Source organism: Phoxinus phoxinus (assembly GCF_949152265.1).
Source record: "Phoxinus phoxinus genome assembly, chromosome: 8".
NCBI lineage: Eukaryota > Metazoa > Chordata > Actinopteri > Cypriniformes > Leuciscidae > Phoxinus > Phoxinus phoxinus.
Genome location: NC_136883.1, coordinates 3,645,052 through 3,667,214, shown reverse-complemented (window position 1 = coordinate 3,667,214; position 22,163 = coordinate 3,645,052). Strand labels below are relative to the sequence as shown.

Genomic DNA, 22,163 nt, shown 5'->3' with positions numbered 1-22,163 from the left:
TCTCTTACTGATCAAGCCTTTGAAACACAAAGCTCTGGTCATCAATCATTCTTCACGTCAATGCTTTTGAATTTCACTCACTCGTCAGGAGTTGATGAGGAAGATGTGAAATGATTGGCTTCATCTCCCAAATGCACCATAACTTGAAACAATCAGCTCCGTGCAACAAGAGAGCCTGCGCCACATGTTGCCACATCAAAGACTGCGCTATAGGTGCTCGAGTCTAACATCCAGCACTCTTGTGTTCACTTCCAGAAATGAGTTCGAACACAGCTTGCAGTCCTCTTGAGGCTTTTAGAGCGAAAGGGCTCACTTATTGAAAAGAAAGTCTTGTTTTTTGATACCTAAAAGACAGATCCAGGTCAAAATGATGCAAAAAAAATAAAAAACAAGGTAAATGGGTAATTAATAAAATAGCAATTCAGAGGAGGTAATCTTAGACACTCCATATACACGGTCTCAACGAACAAATTAATGTATTTTTTTTAATTAATAATTATTAACACATTCTCGTAGAATGTGAAACCATATTTGCTTCATTTCACTTTCAGCAGAGCAGAATTTGAGTTTAACCATTGAGAATTGATCCAATTGTAAAAAGTGACATACTAATATAGTGCCAGACCAGGGGTGTGAATCTTCAGATCCACTGTGATTCAATTTACTCAATGTTATTTTGATTCAAAAGTGATGTCTGAAAATTCTACTGAATTCAATATACAATTCTATTCTATTTAGGGTTTTTTTCAGAATTCATTTGATTGAGTTTTTTTATTCTTTATTTAAAGGTTAAAAACAGTATATTGTCAAAAGCTCTTGCTAAGGTTCCTTACTTGTATACCTGTTGTTTTTAGGCGCTATAGTCAACCCAAAAATATTCACAGATGGTAAAAGAGTGGCAGAGCCTTTGGCAACTTTAGTTGCCTGTGGGCTTACAGAGAAACATGATGGCAACGTGTTTGATATTTTCATAAACCTCAAGATATCTTTCTACTACCAGAAAAACAAACAACATGACCACATTTATTAAGGATTCCAGGCAATCCTGAACTCTCTAGGAGTCAAGGATGAATGCAAAGCAGAGGTACTCTTCACTGTCCCCATAAAGAACAGAATGCACTTGATGAAAGTGGATGTCATCTGTAATTTCTATAATTCCTGCGTTCTCTGTAGGTCTAGAATGAATGTCTGACTTTGCATATTAATACTATCAGTCATAACAGTTCTTTATTGATTTTCTTTCATTTCACAGCACCAAACTGCATTAGTGATTCTAAACTTGCAGAGGAATCATTCAATGCAAACACAATTGTCACTTTGGCTGAACTTCTCTTATTTTCCACTCACGTCAAAGCCGTAGCCCGTGGCAAATAGCTTCGGAGAGAAAGGAGCTTTTAAAAGACGTGTTGGATTTTGCGAATGAAAGCTGTTGTGCGGCTAATGCATGCCGCCTGAATTTCAAGCGGCCGTAATGAAGTCATTTATCTGAGAGTAGCCAGTCTCCCGCTATTCTCCTGTGTTCATTAGCCTGTCACAGCCTAAGAAACAGCTCCTCATGCAATTCTTACTGAATATAATCAGCATTAGCCCAGAGAAACAGCAGACCGAAGAGTAAACATCAAACTTCTGTCTCCGAGTCAACATGAATGCCAAAATAGGTCTAATTCATTTCCAATTGCTTGCACCTTATTTACTTACACATGTTCCAAACGAGGATGTTTGCAGCCGTCAAACATAAAGTGACACACCTTATACATGCTAGTCGAACTCTCATTAGCCATGCACCTTTTAGAAGAGAGTCAAACTTACCATTTACGGTGAGAGAGACTTCCTTCTCAGCCGCTCCAACGCGAGGCACCACCGCACGGCACACATACTTCCCAGCATCCTCTTGCCTGACGGATTTCAGTGTCAGGATGTTCTCATTGCTTAGCACCTGTAGTCAAAAGTCAAAGATCAAAACATTAAAAAGGAGTGCAAAGGGAGCTGGCCAGAGTCAAAACGAATCAGGACGGATGGGCAGCTAAGCTTGGAAAAGGGCCTTCTTCTCAATTATTAAAATCTAATTTGGGTCAGATGAGGAGGACCATGTGAACATGGGAGATGGTAGTGACAGTCAACCGGGAGAGAAATAAGACCGGTCGGTTTCCCCAAATGTCTGTGCTAGCATACGGACGTACCCCAAACTGAGGCACTATCCGTCTGCGAGCAATAGGATTTTTAATAGGGTTGCAGAAAAATCATGATGTTTGCCACCGGGGTACAGCTCTGAGTTACACTTTATTTCGATTGTCCACTTTAGACATTCTACTATAAGTAACTTTTCAACTACATGTCAACTAACTCTCATTAGAGTATTAGTAGACTGTACTAGACTGTTAGTAGACTGTTAGGTTAGGGTTAGGTGTTAGGGTTCGGTATAGGCAAAAAAGTTGACTTGTAGTTGCCAAGTTATTTATAGTCAGTAGAATGCCTAGCGAAATAAAGTGTTACCCAGCTCTATGCACCATCACTCGATGTACCATACACAGTGTAAACACTATGTACCATCATGTCCTTGAAATATTTACGTCTTTGTAAAAAATACAATGATTTTTTTTTCTATTCAGTTCTGAGCTTTTCAGGAATAAAAGGCAAAGTATTAATAGATCAAAAGGTTTTACATCAATAATATCATATTGAACTTTAACATGAATGGATGAAAAGCCACAAACTAGATTTTTCATGTCTGCTTGATCTCTTCTTCTTTACAAAGATGAGATGTTGTCTGAACATCAATGTACTATTAATGTAGCTAGAATGAAAAATGGTATGGTTGGTGTAAGAGAACTGTGTTTGCTTCAAAAGATGAATCTTGCAGTAGGGTTAAAGGGCAATGTCAAACAACAATGTCTAGCAACTTACCACCCCAGAGCCCCTTTTCATCCATACAATAGTTAAAGAGGGATTTCCTGTCCAGGCACAGTTAAACACAGCATCTGATCCTAGGTCAACCTGTAAAGACTGGGGTTCTGCAGCCATCCGAGGTCCAACTGGAGAAACACAGACCAGGTTATAAGATCTACTCAGAGAGGTCACGTATGCAAGCTTGTTTAATTATGAGATTGAAGGAAGCTGAGAATTATAGTCTCTTATAATAATGCTCCAGATATTTGTGGAGATACCTTCAAAAACTATGAACCAGAGGTGTCCAATCCTGCTCACGTTGGGTCAAATTCCTGCAGACTTTTGATGTAAAGCTAATTTAACACACCTGGACCTGCTAATCGAGGTGTTTAGGTTTACCAGAAGTGTGCATGTATGTTGGAGAAAGTTGTAGCTCTGCAGGAACATGGTCCTCCAGGATGGTTTGGACACCTCTGTTATGAGCAAACAGAAAGAACTCACAGTAGACATCCACGTTCCGACTAATGTTGGTGCTCCCGAGTGGGTTAGTGACCTCACAGGAAACTGGCTCTGTGAAAAACGAGTGGTCCACTACGACCTCATAAGTGTCTCCTGAAACCTCCTTTATCACGCTTCCTCCTTTTGCCCACCTACAAGCAGTAGAAAGTGATTATTACAAGTATTACTACTAAACAAAAATGAATGATGAACCACACACAAGTCAGTGTACTTGATGGTTTTCATATATATCATTTAGCATTGAAATATAAAATGTTGCAGGATGTCATTAATCTGTACACTTAGCAAAAATTATATTAGGGGTACAACAGCTTGTCACGCGATCCTCAAAGGGAAATCTTATTTACCCAGAAACAAAAAGGTTCTTAGTGCCTTAAGGTTACACATTTATTCTCTTGTATGCTTCTTTTGTTGCTGTTTTACCTCTAGGTACAATTTTTGCAACATTTAATTGTCCCTTGATCAATGTCCTTATTTAGGGGTGTCCAATCCTGCTCCTGTTTAGAGATTTGCTCCACTCAACACATATGAAAGTCCAATTTTGGGGCAAGTTGTAGCTAAACTCTCAAGAAAGTAGCCCTCTAGAAGCAGGATCAGACACCCCTGTCCTTAATGGTCCTGGAACAAACCTTCTGTCAACTATTCAGATTTAAGGATTACTTTTAGAGCTGAGTTTGGTGAAACATTCTTATCAATCTAGCATTTCCTTTATAATTGTATAATGTAGGTAGTTAAGGGCTAAGAACCAGGTTAGGGCTATGTTTTATCAGAATGTTGTTCCAGGTCCAGCAAAATATGTTTATCTTTGAATATGTCGTGATTTAGTAAAACCATATTAACTGATTCAAGTCATTACATAAAACTTCAGTCTTAAATTCCCTTACACTTTTAACCCACATTTATAAATTCAAAGCCTTGCTATCTAAAATAATTTAATATGTCCATAAACTCATTTGTAAAAGTTGCATTAGATTTTTAACCCCTTTTAAGCCTAACTTTTTCCTTTAATGGAACAGAAAGCCATCATTACAAGTTCCTGCCAGATGTACGCTATCACGGGAAAAGAGAAACACAATTTAGAGGTTACCATGGCAATAACAGAAAAACCTGGTGTCTAATCCATTTGCTTTTATCATAGTCATCAATGAGACATGATAGCTGTCTGTCTGTGGATAGAGACCGACAGAAAGAAAGACAACCATCTTCAGTGTGTGGGAGCCGATGTATCCTAGTTTTGTTTGAGGAAATTACAACACTGTTATATGACAAATCATTGAAGTGAGATTTATCTTGCCTCAGCATGTTTTCTTGCCTCGATACCAAGTTAACAACACTGAATGGAGCCAGACTGGCAAAAACAAATCCTGAGCCTTTCTCCACATAACACAAACCCCATATACTGTACCAATGAGACTAGATGTTAAGAAATTGTCAGCGCTCTGCATGAGGAACTATTCGTTTATGTAAGAGGAATGTGTCTTCCGGCAGGACTTAGTTTCTCCCAAACTGAGAAAGTAATGCATATCTATGTCACTTGCTAGGTCTAGTTTGTGGTTCCATGTTGGCGACTAAGATGGGACACATTTGTACATGCCAAAGTCAATGGAGAATGGGTGTCACAGCCTGACACTAGGGTACATATTTCAATAAACGAGTATATTCAATGCCAGTTAACTCCTCGCTGTTGAGAAGTATCGCTTTACCAAGCCAGTTTTACATCTCAGTACACTCAAAGCAGCCGGGCACTGGTAGAACGGTGCCAAAACTTCACTATTCACCTGCTTTGTGGGATTGAGCGCACAATTCATTACCTCTGCAACTAACTCATGCCATCTGTGGGCCCCGATAGAGTGTCATTTAAATCATAACAGTCTCCCTCTTGACTAAATTAAAGTAAGGAGGGAGAGCAGTTGTAATTGGCCTAGCTAGTGTGCTTGAGAAGCACTGTGCCATGTTGTTAACATAAGCAGCTTAGAACACAGTCTGCTACAGTAAATCTGCACAGGCACACCTGTGCTTCCAAAAATATTCAAATCAGTGCAGACGGCTGCGCATGTCGTCTCCGTCATCTACAAAATTGTTCTGGGGGAAGTGAATTTGCATCACTGTGAAACTTTATATTTATAGGCAATTACAGAAGCAGTCACCTGCTATACGTCTACCAGAGTTTTTCTTTCTTGCAGTAACATATGAATTACACATGGAGCTTTTGAAGCAGCTGCTTTGTAATTAGATGAGAATATTGACTATGCCATAATTTAATTCATCTTTAAATAGCCTGTTTATTACAAAAGCCTAGGAGGATGATTATCATCTTTTAAGTAACTATTTATATTTATGCGTTAGCTACATGCGTCTTTCATTATACACTTGTATTCATACAATTATTTTTTCTGTTTATTCAATCTTGACTGTGGTCCCTTATGACAACAGCACATCTTTCCTATTCATTTAAATACAATTTCCTCAAGTCAGTAAAGGGGATATCAACTATTATGACACACAATATATTTATGGAGCGCTACCCACAAGCCTCAAATCTTCCTTATGCTTTACCAGAACATTGTTGTTGTAATGCTAACAGTTTACATTCAAGCTTGTGTGCTATAAGTATGCTAAAATGTACTTATTTTTGGTTGTTCACTCAGAACATGTTTTTGTAAAAATATCTATAGACCCACCAGTAACTTCTAAATTCACTTTCAGTAATGTCTATTTAATGACTTCTCCATCTTCCACAATAATGCAAAGTCTTTGAATCACTTAAACAAATTGCCTATGCAAATAATGTTATTAATTAGATTTAATCAGTGACAAATTGCATATTTAATTCAGTCATTTTTATCCATTGACAGCTCTATAATTCAAACTCTGACAGCACAAAACAATGGCAATGCAAAGCAGGACTGCATGTTGGTTTTAAGCCTATGGGATGGCAGACTGGGAGGTTTGGCAGGTAGAGAAGACACAAATGGTGGGTTAGCTTTGCCAGAGCTGAAGGATTCAGCGCTGCACATTGAAAGAGCCAAAACATCCGCGAGCACAGCGGCTCCGCTGGGCTTCAGCCAGGGTCTTCAAAACAGAACAAACATGACCCAACCGAGTGCCTGTGTAAACTTTTGAAAACTCGTAGACTCCTTTATTATTCTGGAGTAGAAGGGTACAGTATCAGGAGGAATCGAATGTTTGGTTTTCCTACAAGTCAATGCACTAAGTGAAGCTTTGCTGTAGGTTCAGACATAGTTTTTTTGCTCACTTTAAAAAAATAAAACCAACAGCAACAACAAGAAAAAAATCCTAGTGTTTGTAGGATCCTTTTTTTGATTGGTAGGAGAGGCAGAGCCTTGGGGAAAAGAAGTACACAAAAAGAGTACTTATTATGTAAATAATATACTTCAAAATAATATACTTAAGTGTGAACTGAATGTGATGTTTTTGGACACTTGATTTTATTTTGGACACTTACTAATTCATTCATATATAATTACAGTTTAAATGTAGACTACATGTATATTAAATGCAATTGCATTGAAGAGCAGTACTTAAAGGGATAGTTCAAAAATGTGTATGTGTCTATGTTATATATATATATATAGAAGTCATGAATATACAGTATATGTATACGGTAAATTAATTACTTATATATATGTATTAGTATGTTTTGTTTTTGTTTTTACATATCTACATTCAGTATATCTAAAGCACACTTTTTTTCACAAGGGTAGAATAATTGTGTGGTAAACAGCAACACAGATTGGATTTGATAGATCTGATTCGTACTGGGGCAAATTATGTTTCAATATTCATCTGTATGCTGACAGGTGCCGGAGATGATGAGGCTGTCTTCTCCATCCTACTCTCCCAGTCTGGGATAACGCCACACACACTTTCTAGGTTACAATCAAGCTGCTGTTCACTCCATTATGATACCATCACGACATGGACTCATATTGGCCAATCTAGCAGCCAGCAGGACAGATGCCCAGAGTTTAATTTTCTGTTTTGAGATATCGGCTGCATCTGTTGCTGTTGGTTAGTTTTCCATGTGCTCTTCCCTGGTTGATGAATCATGTCTGGCTGCTTCTGAGAGTCGCTGGGGAGCGCGGCCATGGAAAACAAACAACGGAACCGCCCGTATCTGTGTGTGCACATCAAACGCTTGATGAGCAATGCAAGCAGCCCACCATGAAAACCTCTTCATCAGCTATGTCAAAGGCATCACTGCAGAGACGCACAACATGGCTTAACTATCCCCAAAACAGACAACTAACAAGCACAACGCACAAAACATAATTGTTATTGTGATAATTGGGGAGTAAATCTGTATGTTTGTTAGATCAATCAAAGGACACGTTTACTCTTTTCCTTTTTTTTTTTAATCAAACATATTGCCAGGGAGGGATAGTAAAAGAATGGCAAAATGAAAACTAAATATTATTATTAAATATGAAAAATGTATACAAAATTAACAATACAACATTAATACAAAAATAGTAGAAACTAAAAACAAACTAAAACATTTTAGTTACATAATACATCACATGGTTTCAATATAACGCACCATTTTACAAGTAGCAGATTACCCTCTTTACACAGATATAAAAGAGCCACCATCAAAATATGTCATGTTCACACTTAAGACACTGTTTTGGGGCAAATGAAGTCCACATCTTTCCTGACTCCCATTTCATAAAATGAACCAGCTCCATCTCAGTGCACATGACTCTGGCTACTCCACATCACATTATGTCGACACCACAATAATAGCATTTCTACTTCTTTAGTCCCTTAATCAATGGCCGACAAAATTACCCCACGTTAATGTCAGGGACATTTCAATGCAGCATGGTACATGAATCCTCCTTGGAAGGCTATCATTAATTCTAACACTCTCTGGCTCTGATATTTTTATTGCTCTCCCACAGTGAAAGTCATCAAAGCGTGCGTCAATCAAGACATTTATTAAATTCACAAGTGAGATGCCACTAAATTCCCTCAGATCAATGTCAGCACTTGCTACGGGGCCCGTGGACACGGACGTGAGAAAGAGGAACTCAGTGCACTGTCCTGAGACGGATAGCGTCATATAATTAGAAAGAATATTTCACAAATTCTGATCGCTAATAATATAACGTGGTGAAATCATGGGCCGTTAACATGTTATGCTCGTGATGGAGTGCTTTCAGAAACCCTGGAGAGAAAGAAAACACTGATGCTCCGACTTCGTGCTTCAGGCAAAATCATTCCTCGCTCCGTACAGCTCACACACTCGAAATATTTGCAAATATTGCAATAATGAAGAATATTTCCATGTACTGTCATTGCTGTTTCACCGCCCGATTCACTAAATTAACTGTGCAAATTCTGTAAAATCTATTTATCTGTAAAAAATTATGTGGTAAATGTAATTTGCACAATGCAGCATCCTAACTTGCAGGCTATGAAAGATGCAGCAGACTACAGCAAACTGGCATCGTTTATTGAGACTGCACAGCGTTACTCTACGACGGCAATCCAGACACATAAAACAACGATTATTGGAGTATTTTTTACATAAAAATACTTTTACAGTCTTTCTGCTTAAAACTGTAATGTTTAATTCAATGTGTTACTTGCCATTTTTTTTGTATCATTTGTTTCACTTCATTTCTGAGTGAAAATTTGATAGTAAAACTATTTTTTCAGTGATTCAGTGAACCAGATTGGATGCTTACCAAGGAAACATCCTATCAATGTTTACTGAAAGTTAACTTTGTGAAAATATGTTTTTATTGCACAGAAGAAGAAAAAAAATCACATAAAACCTGACGCATTACAACCTACTGAAGAAAAATAAATAAATAAAAATGGCTAAATAAAATATGTGCTCTGTCTGGTGAGTTTTTTTTTTTTTTTTTTTTTTACAGCAGCTGCGCAGTCCCTTTCCTTCGCTCTTCCCTCTCCTTCACTCTGTCCCTCATCCACTAGCTATCTTTTGTTTCCTCGAGCTGAATTGAGGATGAATATTACTCCTACAGATATTGTACGTCAACATCCAATGCCACAGACCTCAGAGACATAAAGGAACAAAGAAATCTATCAGATAAAGGATTTTGTTTCAAGAAAAACAACAACATGTCCATGGACAACTGCATAAGTAGAAATAGTAACACTGACTAAAGCTAGAGTTTATAGGTTCTGGAAAAACATTGTCAGTACTTGAAACATATGTAAAGAGCAATAAAGCCTATACTCAATGAAGTACACTACAGCTTAAGCTCACGTTATTGGTCCTGCCCTTTATAATTAAGATTCTAGCAGCAATATGTGCAAATACATATCCATGAAGAGAAAATGACATGCATGTACAACAGTGTAGGTGGAAATAACAAGGTAACTTGACGTGCTGAAGTCAATACAGTCTGTAAATATGTCTGGCCTGAATTGTAACATTCTTTCAGTGTAAATCGGTAAGTTATGCCATGTCTGGTCATCTCACTGATGCTCAGGTGTGAAAAACAAAATGGCCAAAGCATGTTCGTTCTGCCAAGGCTCTCCTCTGGCCTGATGGGTAATCAAACACAGGCATGTCTGATTCCAGCATCTGTCATTTCAAAAAAGGCTAGAAACAACTCGGTTTGCCCACTACTGTATCATACAACCGTTCTATTCCTCAGCACATCTAGATTCACCGCTGTGCAATTCCCTTCACTATTGATTTTACTGCTCTTATTTTTCACCTAGTTTTAAAACCCACACAGAAACGATGTCCTTACTAATCGTCTCGCTATTGGCCCTCCGCAAGGCCGAGGCTACATCTCACGGAAATAAATAACTTGTGTTTCAACCTCTTTCTCATCTGTTTGGAGAGGACAGGAAACATTATTCTTGGGTATTGGATCAGTGTATCAGATAGACGCATCCCTGCTTTGATTTGAATGCCTGATGTGGCGCCCCGATCCCCGTCTTGGCTTAGACATCCCGAACCGATGCCAGCCAGGATAGTGGATTTCAGTTTTGAGACGGCTCTAAAAATATTTGCAACTAAATGCCAGACCGTTTCTGCAACACAGTGATGTGCCAGTCAGAAGATAAATGTGAATTATAGTTAGTTCTGTTTGATCCTCATCACAGGGCGTATTATTATTATGAAGGACCTACAGTACTGAATGATTTGGCTGTTGTGTTTGGCGTCTTACTTGTATTGGGTGACTGGCGGATTAGCTTTTGCTGAGCAATGAAACTTCACCAGGTTTCCCTCCAGGACTGGTTGAGGCTCCACGGAGAGATTCACCAAAGGCAAGTCTGCAAGAAGACAAAAGTAATAAAAGAATCTAATAAGAAAACATAACTTTTTCCACAAAAATGTTCAGTAATGTTAAAACAATAGGTGAAGATTGCTCCAGCTATTATCTGGTCACGTAGGAGCGTCGGAAATAATTGTGAGAGTATTAACTGCGCATCATCAAAAGATGTGGAAATCAGGGAACAAAGCACTAACTAAAGCACCGTGTGTCGGCTAATGAGAGGTATACCTTCTAATCTTTGCAAAAGAGAACAAAGTGGAAAAACAGTTTAATCACAAATCATTCAATTATTACAGCTAAAATAAAATAAAATAACACAGCGTAATGACATTTAAACTGGGATATTAATAACAAACAAAATTATGCAAGCAATAGCATAATACCTTTTTCATTTTCATTATCAATTTGTCTACTTTAAATGTTCTTTGTATACCATGGTACATAATATTAATGCATACAAGTGAAATAGTACAACTGAATCTCTTTATGAACTTTATGAGGCGTCAAAGTAGTAGTAGTGCAAAATATTTGCATTTCTGTTTTAAATATGAACGAAAGTATGAACGAAAGTCTTATGGGTTCGGAAACACATGGGGGTGAGTGAATGATGATAGCATTTTAATTTTTGGCTAAACTATCCCAAACTTTGTTTAGCATATTTAAATTAAAAATATTGTTATTAGATGTCTAGATGTGATATTACTAGATGCAGTAGATGTCCCTCATATGCCTCTAATGCCAAGCTGTATTTTGCACTGCACAACAAAAACAGATTTATGGATCTCCAGGGATGCAAAAAAAAGGAAAAGACCTAATTGTTGTGCTTTTACGAAGACCGGACAGTGGCAAGCGCAGAAGCTAAGCAGCACACATCAGCGATTCAGCATCCACAGGGAGCACAATCGGGAGAGATAAAGATAGATGAGTAGAGAGAGAAAGAGAAACCGGACCGTCATGCACTTGAGAGCCAGCTATTCTACATACATGTTTTCTGTTCTATTACACTCAAGTTACACTAATTCAGTCTGCGCTGGCACGGCTGTATTACAAGAACACAGATCAGTGGACCAGAAGAGAACAGGACTGCCTCAGCTGGAGTGTCACTGCTGTAGAGTGAAGTGTGTGTGTCTCCTGAAGTACAGTATGTGGCCCACAGGAGCACAGCTGGGCAGAGTGGCATCCCGGCGGTTGCTGCAGGTGCTGCCCTTTTTCCCCATCTGCCTTTTTTGACCACACACACCTGTGCCAGGTTGTTCACAGGCTGCACAACACGAAGCATCATTCGTGAGCCCGCGGGACACACCGGCGCGAGCAGGACAAACTGATTAGTGCTGTGTGCTGCCCGGGTACCAGCAGGATACGTGTAAAGCGTTTACTCTGGCTAATTGGGCATGCAGGTATGTGGATATCAGAGGTAGGGGTGTTCAGGCTTGTTTATGGGTTGATACTGTATCAATGATACATATAGTATAAAACGGATAGTTCTCCCTCTATATATAGACTGCAGATTGCATATTCATTCACCAAGTTGACATAAATGGCCATACAAACCAACTGTAAGCTGAATCCTATTAACCATATAAAGCCTACTGTATTATATTTGACAGGCAAATTTATATTAACTCCTAATGTACTGCATGCCTTCTGTCGTCTGATTGATACTTTATTCTGTTTTAGCAAGTAAAAGCCATTCAGATCATGGTACACATGTCTTTTTGTTGTGGAATCTGATTTTAAGAAGTAACTTCTAATATTTTAAGATGAACACTTACTGGACTGAAGCAACTAATGGTGCGTTCACACCGGACACGAATAGCGCGTCAGGCGCGAGTGATTTCAATGTTAAGTCAATGCAAAGACGCGTTACGCGCATCTTTGCATTGACTTAACATTGAAATCACTCGCGCCTGACGCGCTATTCGCGTCCGGTGTGTAGCAGCAGTTAGGTTTACTTGATTATCCATACATCATTTTTATACAAATCATCTGTATGTATTATCAAATGTAAGTATCACATATTATACATTAGGCTTTTGAGGAATGTTTATTTGTTTATATCTCAATTAACATTGTATTACATTGCATTATATGTTTAATCCAAACAATTAAAACGACAAAGCTTTGATAATAAAACTAAGCATTTAAAATATAATCTTACTAAGATATATTTTTGGCAGATATATATATATATCAGTGACAATTGATATGTATATGCATTTTATGAAAATATACTATACAAAATGATATGATCAATAAAGTACAGTACAACATGTCTTTACATTGATTTAACTAATCAAAATTAATTAAGCCATTTGACTTTTTAATACAAGTTCTACAAGATTTAACTTATTCTTTTTTTAAAGTCAGTTTAATGCAATTTAAGTTGAAATTACTTAAACATGTTGATTGTACTTTAATTTAAGGCAACAACTTAGTGTAGTCTGCTATTGTGTTAAATATCTCATTGATTGATTACAAGTGATAATAATTTAATGTTACATTTGTGTTGCCTAGTTTGGGCTTCTAAATAAAATTGAGGTGTGTTTTCCTCCTCAAGTATGAGCTACATATTCTCCTATAATAAGATAAAAAGCCTTTTTATTTATATTTTTTAGTTTAAAAATCTGTTATTAAAACTATTATTATGCAATAAGTTGAGGTCTTGTAAATGTATTGTTTTAAAAGCGTTCAAAAGTAAGACTATAAAAACACATGAATGCAATAAATCACAACATTACAGTGAATTTACCACGATTAAAGTTGTTTCAGGCACTCCTTACCTGCTAAAATCACTCTACCGAATAGCCTTCAGTGGCGTATTGATTTCTTTTCAAAATTTTTAATATTAACATTCATTTTGCTCCTTAGCTGTTTTGAAATATATCATGATTGCCTTTGATGTCAGTTCAAGTCTTTTGAGAGTAACCCTTGAGGGAGATGAAAGCCATCAAAAGTGTCCTCTACTTACGACAAAACTGAAGTGTGACATTAACTTTCTGTCTTAAATAATGAAATAAGCATTTTTAGATGGACGTTTATCCCTGGAGGAATGACTAGTTCCTCTCAAAGGCCCCGGCTCGAGAGGCAGACTGGCAGAAGCTCACAAAGACCCTCGTGACCCGCAAATCTATCGACAGACAGTCTCTTAATAAAGTAGTCTGTTTGTCACTTTGATGTATAAATGCATGAGTCTCGCTGGCCTGAGACGCACGCGGCAGGCCATCAATATGCAGCGCCGATAATTCCTCCGCTTCATCAACAGGGAGAGCACGAAGGCAACAATGACAGCCCACGAAACAATGGGATTGGAGGAGAGGAGTGATCTAAAAAAAATAATTATATAAAATAAAATGGTGGGGGGGACAGTGGTGAGATGACAGCTTTTGATCGGAAGTTCAAAGCAAAGAGCAGATGGTGGTTTTGAACAATCGGCCAACTTCCCCAGAGTTGGGAGGAAGGTGCCAAAGAAAATGGCTTCTGTCTTTCTTAAAGCTTGATTTCCATTCTCCCTGGGTCACTGTGGCCAGCTGTTCTCAGAGAGGGCCGATAGCCTCGTATCAGCAGGAGGAGGGCGATTTAATCTCTTTATAACTCAACTGAATCTGTGCCACAGTGTGGGTTTCACTGACACTGAGATCTCACAGCAACTTTTGTTCTCTCTCCAAACACAGTTCACGCGTCTATATTGGAGACTGAGGCTAGTACTTTCAAAGGCTCTTTGCGGTGAGTCACTGTTGCATATACAGTAATCAATGCATTTCAGTACCAAAGCATGGAGTACACTATAGCTTATCTTGCTTCTCAGTTAAGAATACACTGATATAGTGCTCTTGATCAACGTGCAAAAAATATATAAACATTGTGCAGTTTTTGCCCGGTGGAGTTATCTGTCAAGCTCTCTACATGAATAATGTATTGCTAAAGCATATATTCATGCACACAAAATGTGTTATTTTTTTCCGCTAATCTAATTATAGCCCATCTGTGCATTTAATTCTGTGTAAAGCATGACGTTAAAATCATAACATCAAAATCTTAAATTAAACTAAATGCCGTGAAGAGGTCATGTTGTACATTTCCCCCCTCCAGAAAATACTGTAAACGCACCAAAGAAACTGTACTATATTTGTCCAGAATATTTGTCTGATCATTTTTTTCATTTAGGCTTCTTCACATGTCAAATGAGACGCATGGATTTGCGTTGCGTGATCAGTGGGTTTTGCTGTCAAATGATGTGACCCTCAAAGGCCAATGCCATAAGTTTGGGTTTTTCTTCAGCTTTGGGCTCTTAATTAAATACATTTTATTTTTTAGTAAATTTCATATTTAGATGCTAATTCGCTTAACCTCGGGTCAAATTATCATAGCAGGGCTTATGTTTAGCAACATTTCTGAAGTAAATCTAATTCCTTTATTTAAATGATTAAAATAAAGTCAGGGAAATGCATTGAACTGGACAGGTTTAAGTGGTGAAGTAATGCAGTGGATAATGTTTGGACTCGTCTCATTTAGGCCTCATTTTGACTGAAAGCGAGCGGCTGTCTCAGAGGCCTGCGCTGATCAGAATGAGAATTATCTGAGCAGAGGAAAAATCCAGAAAGCCTTTAATTACTTTTGTTGCTGATGACATTATCACATCGAACCAAGTGGTCAATAAGTGGACTCTGAACGAGGGCTGACAAAAGCTAGAGTGGACATATTAGAGGATGGACGTGATGAAACGCACACACATGATTCAGGGGTTGGATTTTTTTTCTTCTTTTTTTATCCAGTGGAGTTGTCAGTCTTAAGGCTGTGATACACCAAGCTGACATCAGAGAACTAGGGCCGACAAAAGCCGATGTTGTCTCCTCGTGTCGGCAGCGTCTGAGCCGAAAAGCTGCGCTTGAACACCACAAAGACTACAGGGGCCGATTGCACCAGCTGTGCAGAAGTTACAACTTAGCCTAGTTTTGACATAAACGGCATTACCTTTCAACTTACTCACTACTACATATTTTTTTTTGCACCATTAAACTTTGTTGAACTTTAACTCCCTGTATAATCTAAATATTTATGGAATTCTCCAATCAGGGGTAACGGTTGGAATAAAATAGCAGACTGACTGAACTGTATCAATAAGCTCTTGTTACCTGACAGACTTCAATTCTTTAGACATTCATGATAACGCTGACATTTACATTCGCTTACATTTTAAGAGAGAGAACATTATGTGAAAAGATTAACTTTGTTGGCGGCTCTTCAACACGAACCCGTCCTAAACAGTGCGCCGTTGTGTGCATCGATCTGTGTCTACAGTATATACAAACCATAAAACAAAGCAGCACTTGCTATTTTGAATATCAATCATGTTGACCAATTTATTTATTCCATCCGCCTTATGTTGTTATGGAAATATTTGCACATTGGAAAGCTCAGGTAAGATGGTGCCAAATCAGAACAGCCTTGACTCTTAGTACGCTTTCATGACATTCGCGTTTATTCTCGCGCACTGATTTGCTCGCTAAACTGAACAGCCAATCAGGGGTCACGATGTAACTTGGTGTTAACTAATATAGCACGATGCATCGGTAAGGAAATCAACTAGCTAGTCATGACTGTTTCCTGAAACCGTATTGTAGCAAATTGGTCGTTGAACCATGTTGGTTAAGGATGTCACACAGGTGGTGGAGTAATAACTTATTTTTGTGAGTCCATTTGAGATTAATGCAAGATTATTTTGCTATAAATTACGGACATGGCATTTGAGGATTAATTCTCATTTTTTTTGGTTTATTTCCAGATTCAATCATAGGCTTGTTCTTCTTTACTAGAGCACGTACACACATGCACACTATTTCAAAATGGCACTTTAAATATCTTGACTTGAAACTAAAATATATAAATTACATTTATATATATTCAAAATAAAATATGTAGATTGTAATGAATCTATTTCCATAGATGCAGTTTTAACACAGACCACACCACAAAAACTAGCCGGACAGACACTCAGCGACTCTAACGCTGGAAAACGGCAGCCATCAGCTTGGTGTGTCACGGCCCTTAATATCTTAGTTAGTGTCTTTCATTTGGCTAAAGTAATTTATCAAAGTCTTTGTCCAATATTCTAATCTTTTCCTTCTTCCCTCCTTCCTTCAAGGTTCTCATCTTAACCTTTTGTCACTCCCTTTAAACAGGCAGACGGGAAGAATATCTGTCGTTCACCTGGGGTCACCCATCGATTCTCTGTCTCTCTGCCTGTGTAGGGTACACGGCAACATGTTCACTGCACTGCACTCACAACATCGATCCAGCTACACACATACACATAGACAAAAAAAAGTAAAATAAAGCATATTGATTTTTCTTTTTCATTCTCATTACTCTTGCTAAAGCCGAGTCTGGCACTGCGTTGCTGTCCTCACCTACACTTTGCTTATTGTGATTTTCAGAGAGTATGGCAAATATGTTCTTTATCTATAATTGTTTATTTTCTTAGAAAAGCCATAAGAGCTAGTAGAGGGGATCTAATGCATACCATTGACTCAAATAATTTGATTTAGTTCACCGAAAAGATTCATTAACTGATTCCCTTGATGGCTCTTTCTGTTGGCGGTGAGTGGCGACGAGTGACGGGTGTCTTTTTGAGCATTAATTGATTCTTTCAATCCCTGCATCCAAATATGCGTACTATAAAGTAGGCGACAAACTGTATCTGCAAGGTTGTTTTATTTAAAATTTACTTTTAAGATTTAAAATACACAACAAGTGCACATTTAATACAACTTGTTTTAGTAAAAAAATACTGTGTTTGTGGGCACACAAGTTACTTTGCCCTTAAACGTCCTCATAATCGAACAGCTGAGGGAATGCTTGTGAGAACACACTTTTCCACGTAGTTACCCATTGGCTTCATTCATTCATATTAAACGCTTTCCACTGGAATGATCTCGTGAGTTTAGCGGTTGGGACTGTTGCAGTAGAGGTGCTCAATTGTACCCTGAATAATTTGTGCTGTGCATCAGCAGACAGCTGTCCTTCATCAATATTAACTGATTTGCATGGCTACACAGCCCCCCCTGTGGCCTGGAGGATGCCCCAATGGAAACACTCGTACCCTTCTGCATTGGGTTTGCATCCTTAGCTTTGTCCCACCTGCTGATACCATCATAACTTATTCATTAAACACCTGCTAGTGTTTGATCCTCAGAGGGGGAGCTTGCCGTCATTGCTTACTATTCACCGTCTTTATTTGTTCCCTTCTTCTGACTTAATGTCTCATACTTTGCAGAGCTCCAGCTCAGGAGGGTGATGTAAATGTATCCCACTCAGACGGGTATTCATTTAGTCATTCAAAAGCGGACTGGGCTTCTGACTGCATGTAATTCTGAAAACCTCATTATCCTCTTTGCACGACTCCCGTTCCACATTCACCTGCCTCTCTCCCAGGGATGTTCCTTTCAACCGCGTAGAATTTTGCAACAAGACGGCTCGCCTCTGTGATACATTTGAAATATTTCCATCTTTCCGAAGAGAGGTGGTGAGAGTGGTGTAATGAAATTAGAGAGTGCAGAGACTTGACAAATTTGTCAGCGCTGTGGCGGAGTTCAATTACAGTAGGTCTGATTTCTCGCGTGGTTTAATTAAAACACAGATGGTGGAATGGGGAGCAGATCTGGGGAGACAGGGGTATCTGCAGGTCGGATAAATGGGCATGCCGAAAGATAGGGGTGTGCCGAAAGGTTTCTGAATGGTGAAATGAGCTTCTTGTTGGCCGATCATCATTAACCATACATACATGTCCACTGCTTTGCATAAACACATCCAAGCACAAATGTTAATCATCTTTAATGCCTTCTTTGCTCCACAGCGCCTCACCCTGCACCCAGCTCCCTTTTGTGCTACGAAGTACTTCTTATGTCACGCATGAAGTTACACAATGGAGCTGTCACCGACAATGAGTCTCTAAATAGCATGTTCTGCTTTATTAGTCATAGTTAACATTATTGATGAGGGTTTGCGCTATGCGAGTGAAACCGTATTGTTCTCTGAAACTTCAAGAGAAGAGACTTAAACGGCCAGCCAGGAGAAACTAGAACGAGTGGGTGAGATGTGAACAATTTAAAGTCAAAGTGATTTTTTTTCTTTTCCAAAAGAAACAGGATGTTCAAAGGGGGGAAATACATGATTTTATCTATCAGGAATAAATTGGTTAGAGATTAAATTTCCACGTGGTTTATGATGTGAATTTTTGAGCTTTCTAAATTTAAATTGTGAGCAATATCAGAAAAATTGCATTCACGCTAGACGATTCCACAAATTGGTGTCATTTTTACAACGCAAATGATGGCTCGTCTTGATATCACTCTCAGAACGAGCAAATCTAAGTTAATTATGAGAATCCAGCAGACAGCCCTCCCATTAATAGTGGAAATTTAAGTGCCCTTAGATTAGTATCACAATACATTTAGAGGTTTTAATTCAGTGGAGTAACGCTGACTTCTTGCAAGTGCATTAAAAAGAGGAAAAATCTGAGTGTGGCATCACTTACGTTGAATGTCAATAGTGACACTGGTCTCTTTCCCGTTGGGCACGGCCTTGTTGGACGCCCGACAGATGATCTTCTGTCCAGATTCGATGTTGGAGGCTGAAATGTAGAGGGTGCTTACGGTGCTCTCCCTTCGCCCATCTCGAACAAAAGCCTACATGAAGAGAATGAAGAAGTTCAATTGGATAGGAACGATCCACACTCTTAAACACAACCTATATACAACATTTTAAGGGTTTATTTGAGAACAGCTCATAAACTTTTTATTTTTTAAATTGAAATAATCCATACAATCTTGCAAAGTATAAGCAATAATTCAAAACATTTCTCCTTGTATAGAACCTTTTATAACATGGAGGGTTTTTTAAAATTTTCTCAAGGACACTGGGATTCCAGAGAGAACCCCATTGAAGGTTTTTCCCTGAGAGTGCAGAACTGCATTTCAGTGCCTTTATTTATTTATGAAATAATTACATGTATCTGTATAGTCATTATAAAACTTAATATAAGTATAATAAATTATTTAATGATTAAATCATTTAAAATAAATGTATTCTACACCCTGCATTTGGATGTTATTGTATGGGAAGTTGTAAGGGAAAGCTAAACTGGGGATTTGTTCAGTTGCAGTCATGGGCGTTGAGGGTGAAAGACAGCACAAAACAACATCATTCAAAATCAATCCCAAGGCTGGGATTAAAAAACAAAACAAAAAAACACGTTTCCCCCAGCTGTCCACAGGAAATGGAGACAAACAGTACTGTGCTCATGGTGTCTCTGCACATGGACCGGTTGTTTTTTGGGAGAAAACAGCATGTTTGTGGGCTCCTTGTGCAGTTTGAGAGTGAAGCTTTGGTGCGTGGCATGTTGTACACCACAGAAGAAATCAATCTTCTTTTCCAGTGGTCATAGTCTGTGCTAGGCCTTGCCTGCCCAGCGTAGAGCTCCATCTGGAAGCGCTCGACAGAATCCACACTCTCTGTCACATAGCAATGACTCACAGAGAGGGAAGAGAGATGCTAACCAGCATGGCCAACACAACAGTCACCCACCAGAATAAATTGGCCATTGCAGCAGGCATTCTTCCTGGCTTGTGTTGCAGACATGAGAGATGCACCATGATATTCACTTTTTCTTCATCTCTTACTTTGTCTTTCTCATTAATTCTCTTTTTCATCAACTCTCAAAGCTACTGGTTCCAAGGTCAAGGTTTGGCTGGTCAAGCAACCTCATAAGGCAAAACAAATTCATTAAAGGGGACCTATTATTCCCCTTTTTACAAGATGTAATATAAGTCTCAGTTGTCCCCAAATGTGTATGTGAAGTTTCATGCTCACGTGACATGGCAGTTCAAATATAGGCATAGCAAAACAACGCCATTGTATATATGTGCAATGAATAATTGACGACGGGCTGCATATTTCAAGACATTTGTCAGGTTTTGTACGAATGATTTCTTACGCATATATCATCCCGTGCTAATTCCAAAACATAATTTTAGAGCTAGAAACGGAGGCATGTAGCTTTTAAGTTGCTAAATTATTTTGTAGATAAAATCGTCAGATCAGCGCTGACAAGACGTTTCTGTTCTGTAGAGCGCTCGTTAGAACATTAGATTATCAGATTCAAGCATTCAACAGCCATGTAGTGTATATATATATATATATATATATATATATATATATATATATATACAAACACACACCAAAATCTAGCTTTGCACATTGTTTCATGAAAGTGCAATTGCTAGCATGTGAGTGTTCCAGCAAAATGTCCCTTCAGCCAAACCCCCACAGAAGCTTGTGGCCTTTTAATGCCAAAAGCACTGACTTGCGTGGGTGGCCAGTCAAGACCCAATCTGTGTCTCTATAAGACCATGTATTAATGTCATCGGCTCTCCCAAGGAATCCAGAGGAATAATGTACTTTTGAACCATAATAGTCACTTGCTAATAATTAGTCACGTCATTGCAGAGGCCAGTGATAGGGAGCTTGCTAATAGTAGTAATTACTAACTCATTTTTTTTCTTTTTGCTGCCGATTTGAAATATAGCAATGAAATTCCACAATCCCACCAACAGAGAGGAAAAAAGTGAAAGAGTGTAGAGAGGAGAAGAGAGGGGGAGAAAGGGAGGCATAAAGACACACTAAACGTGCTAAAGGAAACACTAAAATTGTGTTATTACAGGAGCCACAAAGGCCTTGATGAAGAATCTTTGAGCAAAACCATACATTTTTCACCTTTCTCATAAATGAGAAAAGCCTTTGTGTGTATACTCTTTATTAAAATGCATAGAACGTTTAAGTGTACTAAGAATTTAAAAAATAATTCCAATTCACCTTGAAATATTTCAAGATTATGCACTACTAGCCATCATATACTGTCCTCTCTCCAGCCTCCATTTCACATGGCAGCCATTTTGAATTTGAAGTTGAGACTCGGGTAGGAAAACCTCAAAGATTAAAGTAAACAACAAAGTTCATGCGGCAGCCATTTTGAAATTCAAAGTGAGTTTTAGGTGGGAAAACTTGGATGACCAAAATCGCTTGCTATTTAATTTGTCAAGCTGTTGTTAGCTGCTTCTATCACATGTTATGAGTTTATTATGATGCCGGATGATACTGTTGGCACTTTTCTCAATGAAAGTGCTTCTCTGTGTGATGCTAGCTTCTGTTTTGTTATTGCTGTTTTGAGACAGTTTGAACTTGTGTTGTCTGCTTGGTGTGACTCTTTTGGCCTTTAATATACGTTCCTGTGGCAACATTTCTGCTAAATTTATATCACGTTGCTTCTTGCAGGTTTTGTGAGATTTTCAAAGTGATATCTCCAGTGAGTGGCACTATGCATTCAGTTTGATCAGAAACAGATGAACGTGAATCCGGCAATGTTTTACTAAAATGGTTATTGCAGATATCATGACAGTTCGAAAATTAAATGTCTGG

General features: G+C 38.4%; 1 protein-coding gene across 6 annotated transcripts in view; it reads right to left on the bottom strand.

Annotated features, from left to right (window-relative positions):
* The window catches only part of kirrel3b (kirre like nephrin family adhesion molecule 3b), a 195,757-nt gene that overhangs the window by 22,109 nt on the left and 151,485 nt on the right, over nucleotides 1–22,163 (bottom strand). For all 6 annotated transcript variants that reach the window (XM_079620157.1, XM_079620156.1, XM_079620153.1 and 3 more), the window contains exons 5-9: nucleotides 19,225–19,375; nucleotides 10,584–10,689; nucleotides 3,388–3,536; nucleotides 2,905–3,032; nucleotides 1,810–1,936 (exon numbers count right to left, since the gene is read on the bottom strand). In XM_079620157.1, the coding sequence (XP_079476283.1) occupies nucleotides 1,810–1,936; nucleotides 2,905–3,032; nucleotides 3,388–3,536; nucleotides 10,584–10,689; nucleotides 19,225–19,375 (661 nt within the window). The remainder of the gene's footprint in view (nucleotides 1–1,809; nucleotides 1,937–2,904; nucleotides 3,033–3,387; nucleotides 3,537–10,583; nucleotides 10,690–19,224; nucleotides 19,376–22,163) is intronic.